Source organism: Taeniopygia guttata, chromosome 8 (assembly GCF_048771995.1).
Source record: "Taeniopygia guttata chromosome 8, bTaeGut7.mat, whole genome shotgun sequence".
Classification (NCBI taxonomy): Eukaryota; Metazoa; Chordata; class Aves; order Passeriformes; family Estrildidae; genus Taeniopygia; species Taeniopygia guttata.
This window is the reverse complement of record NC_133033.1, coordinates 15,944,255-15,950,000: the sequence shown is the minus strand read 5'-3', so window position 1 is coordinate 15,950,000 and position 5,746 is coordinate 15,944,255. Positions and strand designations below refer to the sequence as shown.

General features: G+C 61.7%; 1 protein-coding gene across 1 annotated transcript; it reads left to right on the top strand.

The window, feature by feature from the left end:
- Nucleotides 1–2,176: 2,176 nt before the first annotated feature.
- Nucleotides 2,177–5,498, top strand: BARHL2 (BarH like homeobox 2). Its single transcript, XM_030279136.4, has 3 exons — nt 2,177–2,899; nt 4,333–4,558; nt 5,050–5,498. Exons 1-3 carry the CDS (start codon nt 2,320–2,322, stop codon nt 5,360–5,362), a joined length of 1,119 nt encoding a protein of 372 aa, XP_030134996.1. The 5' UTR covers nt 2,177–2,319; the 3' UTR covers nt 5,363–5,498.
- Nucleotides 5,499–5,746: the final 248 nt, after the last annotated feature.

The window sequence follows — 5,746 nt, the reverse complement described above, 5'->3', positions numbered from 1 at the left end:
TTCTGCACAATGGAGTCGAGGATTAAAAAATAAGAGGAAGGAAATGAAAGGTGTTCACTCTTCAGGAACATGACTTTAAGCTCTAAATCCCGATTCCGGGACGGGGAGGTGTATTGTGAGTTAAAGGATTACACTAGTGTAACATATTACCCCGGATCCCGCATTCCCCCAGGGATAATTAGGACATAGTTTTGGTACATTGCGAACCAAGACAAGATAAACATGAGCGCCGCGGGCTGCTTCCCTGCTGCATAAAACCTGCTAGTGCACTTGCAGATATTTAAATATTTTTCACTTTCTCCTGTTTTTTCATTTTACTCCTCAATTTCACCTCTTCTTCTGTCCCCTTTTTTTCTGCTTGCTCCTTCAAATGCCCCGATCTGTAGGAACGTGCTGATAAGAGGTCACCCCGCCGTGCTGCCAACCCTGCCCGCACCGGGGCTGCGGCGGCCACGCTGCCTCCGGCCCCGTCCGCGCCGGACGCCCGTCGGGGACAACGGGGGCGGCCGCCACCGCCGCCCAGCGGACACGGGCGGCCCTACACCTCCTTCGGGCCCTCCGGCCCCGCTCCCTCGCCCGCCTTCGGGCTCAGCGCCGGTGCCCAAAGCCCGGCGGCAAACCGTACAGCGGCTGCCCGGGGGGCGGGCGATGCGGGCCCGTTGGGATGGAGCGGGAGATGTTTGCTACCAACGGGCTACTCGTGGGCCGGCTTTGCTGGTGTTGAAAAGCCTTCTCCGAAGTGCGGCACTGAGGCCGGGACCTGCTCCCGCCGCGGTAGCCAGAGAGGACCGGTGATCTTCGGGTAGGGCACCGGTGAACGGTGAATCCCAGGGAAGCACCTGAATTTTTACTAGCGAGGAGACAAACTCCTCGCCCCCCTCCTCATGAGGGAAGGCAGGCCCCAAGCCGTCGGAAGCGGAGCAGAGGGCCGCGGCACTCTCCACATCGGCATCTCTCGTGTCGGGGCGTAGCTTCTCATCCCGCACTGCTGTCCCGGGGCTGCGGCGTCTCACGTCGGATAAAAACGTCCGTAACGAGTTACCGGCTGAACATGGTCTCTCGTGCTTCCCGTGCGCTCCCCGCACCCTTTTGTACCTCTGAGCAGGACTGTTCACCCAGGGAACAAAACGCGGTGGGAACCTTGGTGGAGGTGCACCCGCGTTGTCACCACACCCGCACAGCAGCATTCTGCAGGGCCGGACTGGGCGCTCCGGGTTACGGGGCATTCAGGACAATGAGTGGGTTTGGAAGGGACCTTCGTGTCCTCCATCCCGCTTCTTGCCCCAGGCTCACAGTGGACACCCATCACCGGGACAGCCATCGTATGTGGAGCGGGGATGCCAGCGGCCCCCCACACAAGGCAGTATTTAATGCCGTCTCTAAACACCAGCCCCCCAGAAATCCCTCTTGTAATCATCCTGCCCTAATCCTTTCCTGCGCCCCCAGTGCTGTGCCCCGTTCCCCCGCGGCCCCGAGGTCTGTGGTCGCGGATGATGTTTTAGGGGCTGGTCGGGTCTAGGGGCTACTGCAGGCCGGGAGGAGGGATGTCAAACTGCGCTTCATAGGACCCTGGAAATTGTAATTACTACTAAAATAAAACTCGGAGAACTCTAAATCATTCATTATCACCTTTATAATTACTCTTCTAATTAGCTTGACACGCCGCTTCATCAGCATTAATACGTCTTCTTGTCGTTGGCACTTCCCATTACTCTGACATTTAGCCGGGGAACCGTCCCGGGAACACCGGATGATACTCTCCGGGGGATCCGATCCGGCGACCGGGGAATCGAGGCCCGACGGGGCGGCGGCGGGGACGGGGACGGGGATGGGGACGGGGACGGGCCCGGGAGGGAGCGAGGGCGCGCCCCCCCTCCCGCGTCCGTCCCCGCCGCCGCCGCCGATTGGCTGCGGCCCGCGCTGCGTCAGCCCCCGCTCGGCCCTCCGCCAATGGGGGCGGGCGGCGGCGGCGGCAAAAGCCCGGGTTTAGAATAACCGGCGGGGGGGACGCGGCGGCCGTGACGTCACGGGGGGAGTCGCCGCCGCCGAGAGGAGCTCGGTGGGCACGGGCGGGCGCGCCGCAGTGGCCGGTGTCCGCCCCGCTCCGCGCCCGCAACTTCCCGCAACAAAGTTGGTTAGCGGCGAACCGGCCCGGCGGCGATGTGGGGCTCGGCGGGGGCCCCGAGTTAGTGTCGGCCGCGCCGCCGGTGCGCGGGTTGGAGTAACCCGGTTCCGCCCCCCATCCCTTCTCCTCCACCCCCGGTAAGAGACCCCCGCGGCCGCCCACGGGGATGCGGACGCGGCGCTGAGCGTTTCGCCATGGAGGGGCCGAGCGGGTCCAGCTTCGGGATAGATACGATCCTGTCGGGTGGCAGCACCGGCACCGGCAGCCCCGGAGTCATGAACGGAGATTTTCGCCCCCACGGCGACGGCCGGCCGGCGGATTTTAGGAGCCAGGCCACGCCGTCCCCCTGCTCGGAAATCGACACGGTGGGGACGGCGCCCTCATCGCCCATCTCGGTGAGCATGGAGCACCCCGAGCCGCACCTGGGGGTGGCGGAGAGCCTCCCGCCGCCGCCGCACCACCTCCACCTCGGCCCACACCCGCCGCCGCCGAGTTTGCAGCCGTCGCCCCCGCAGCCACCGCCGCCACAGCTGGGCTCGGCCAGCTCCGGCCCCAGGACTTCCACCTCTTCTTTTTTAATTAAGGACATTTTGGGCGACAGCAAACCGCTAGCGGCGTGTGCACCTTACAGTACCAGCGTCCCGTCTCCCCACCATACTCCCAAGCAGGAGGGCAGCGCGGCTCCGGAGAGCTTCAGGCCCAAACTCGAGCAGGAGGACGGTAAAGCCAAGCTCGACAAGCGCGACGACACGCAGGGGGACATCAAATGCCACGGTGAGTACGGCGCGGCCCGGCTCCGCACCGGCTCGCCCGCCGGTAGCACCGGCGCCGCGGTGCTCGGCCGCATCGGTGAAACGAAAATTGGGGAGAAAATCTGCGGCGGGAGCGCTCGCTCTGCCGGGGCCGCTCAGTGATCCACGCTACCGCTGGGATAAGGTCGGTAGGAAATGAAATGAAATAAAATCGGAATTTTTTTTGGCTTTTTTTTTTTTTTAATATCTGTTGGCCTTTCCTCTTTTAAATTTTTTTCTTTTTGAAATTTAGCTTCCCCGTTTTAAAGGAAATAGCCCGAGCAGTGGGATCGCATGGGAAATCAGACTGTATTTATTTTTAATGCAAATGCACATAAATGATTCTCTGGCTTTCTAAGAACCGGCGGTTCAGCTGCAGTTAGTGCATTCAGCCTTTTTATTTATGCTCATTCGCTCTAAAATTAAGAAGAAAAATTCTACTTCTCTAATTAATAGCAAATAAGCAAAAAAAAAAACCAAAAAAACCAAAAAAAAACCCAACAAAAAAAACAACCAAAAAACAAAACCCCAAAAAACCCCAAAACAAATCACCCAACTTTTAATTAAAAATAAAATAATAATAATAATAACAACAACAACTCGGCCCGCGCTTGGCGTAGTGAAATGTGAGGGCTTTGTGCGTTTGGCAAAACCCTCGAGTTTTCCAGGCGCCGGGATAGAAGGTTTATTTCTCCATCTTGATTTTTTTTTTTTTTTTTCAATTAGGGATTTCGTGATGATGGGGAAGCCCCCGCCGTGCGGGGTTCGGAAGTGAAAATAGCTATGTGTGTGTGGGAAGGGGAAAGGAGGAAAAGAGTGAGGAAAGGCAAGAAGGGAGAGGGTATATTTTCCCTGCGGTGTCGGCGGAGCTGTCCTTCCCGCCGGCAGCCCGGTGCAGCCGAAAGGCAACAGGACAAAAATTCCTAATTTTGCTCAATTGAGCTATTTTCGCCAGGCTCAGAGCGGCGCGGTGCCCGCGAGTGCAGCTCATTTTGCTCTTTTAGCATTAGCATACGAGTGCCCAAACCAGATGTACAGTCTGGTCTGGCCATTTTTGTGTGCACCAATCTCCCCAGTGGGTCAATTAGGGAGATTATTGTTCTTCCTGCGGGGAAGATCAAGGAGCGCCACAAACTGGGGCCCGAGTGGAGCCGGATTGACAGATCGATTTCCCGGCGTTTCGGGCCGGGGGGAGAGGGCAGAAAATAACGAAAGCCCTGTAGTTGGGAAACGGAGAGCGGGAATCCCGCTGTTCCCCGGACGGGCTCGCCGCCACCATCCCCCGCCATAATTGACCGTTCCCCCCGTGTCCCGGAGAGGTCCCCGGGGAGGGGGCGGCGGGGCCCGGTAACCGGGGCGGGGCGGGGGCCGAGCCGGTGTCCCGCCGGTCCTCACCGCTCTTGGGCTCGCTCACAGGGACAAAGGAGGAGGGCGATCGGGAGATCAGCAGCAGCCGGGACAGCCCGCCAGTGCGGGCCAAGAAGCCTCGGAAGGCACGAACAGCCTTCTCCGACCATCAACTCAACCAGCTGGAGCGCAGCTTCGAGCGGCAGAAGTACCTGAGCGTGCAGGACCGCATGGACTTGGCCGCCGCCCTCAACCTCACCGACACGCAGGTCAAAACCTGGTACCAGAACCGGAGGTAAGGCGGGCCCCGTCAGGGCGGCGGGCCAGGGTCTCCCCGGAGGGCCAGGGGAGGGTTTACGCCTCTGGGTTTCTGCCCGCGGGAGCCCGGGGTGGTGCGGGGAGCTCCCGGCTGCTGCCCCGCGCCCTCTCCGGCGATGGGCTGGGGGGTCCGGCTCCTGTCAACGCTGCCGTAATTTTCTGTCTCATTACATACGGTTGCAGCCACCCTAATTCTGTCGCAAACCATTAGTGTCAGTGCGTTGCGATCTAACCGTGTACCGCGGTTATTAATTTGGCCGGAGTCGCCGTATGCATGTATCGGGGGGTGCGGGGCTCGGAGGGGAAACCGGACAGAGGCGGAAAGATCGCGCCATGTGCGGGCCCACGGGGACAGTGCGCTCCGTCGGGGCCGCGCAGGGGACGGGCTGGCCGCCCGCGGAGCCCCGCCAAAGCGGCCTGGCTGCCCCATCGCGGCGCCGCCCTGCAGCCTCTTGCTCCTCCCGGCAGGACCAAGTGGAAGCGACAGACGGCGGTGGGCCTGGAGCTGCTGGCCGAGGCCGGGAACTACTCAGCGCTGCAGCGGATGTTCCCCTCGCCCTATTTCTATCACCCCAGCCTGCTGGGCAGCATGGACAGCACGACGGCAGCTGCGGCGGCCGCAGCCATGTACAGCAGCATGTACCGGACTCCCCCCGCGCCGCACCCCCAGCTCCAGCGGCCGCTGGTGCCGCGGGTGCTGATCCACGGGCTGGGGCCCGGCGGGCAGCCGGCCCTCAACCCCTTGGCCAACCCCATGCCCGGCACCCCGCACCCTCGGTGAAACGGCACCGCGGTCCCCGCAACGAGCCCTTCCCCTCCCCGTCCCCAAACAAGCCCCAGCACCGCAGAGGAGGAAGCGAGGGGAAGCCGAGGGGCAGGAGCTTCTGCAGGCAGTCACCGGCCACCGAGGGAGGCGATCAGTCAGAGCAGGGACTCTTGAAACGTGAACCCAGAGCCAAGCCCGTAAGTGAAACGACCACACGCGGGGGAAGGCGGGCAGAGCCGCGGGGCGACCCGCCGACCTCGGCTCCTGCGAGGCAGGACTTGGAGCTCGGAGAGTTACGGAGGGGGTGGAGGAGGAGGAGAGGGAGAGGGAGCCCGAGCCCGGCGGAGAGACTTACGGCTGCGGAGGACAGAGGGAATGAGAGCGCCTCGACCCCCGACC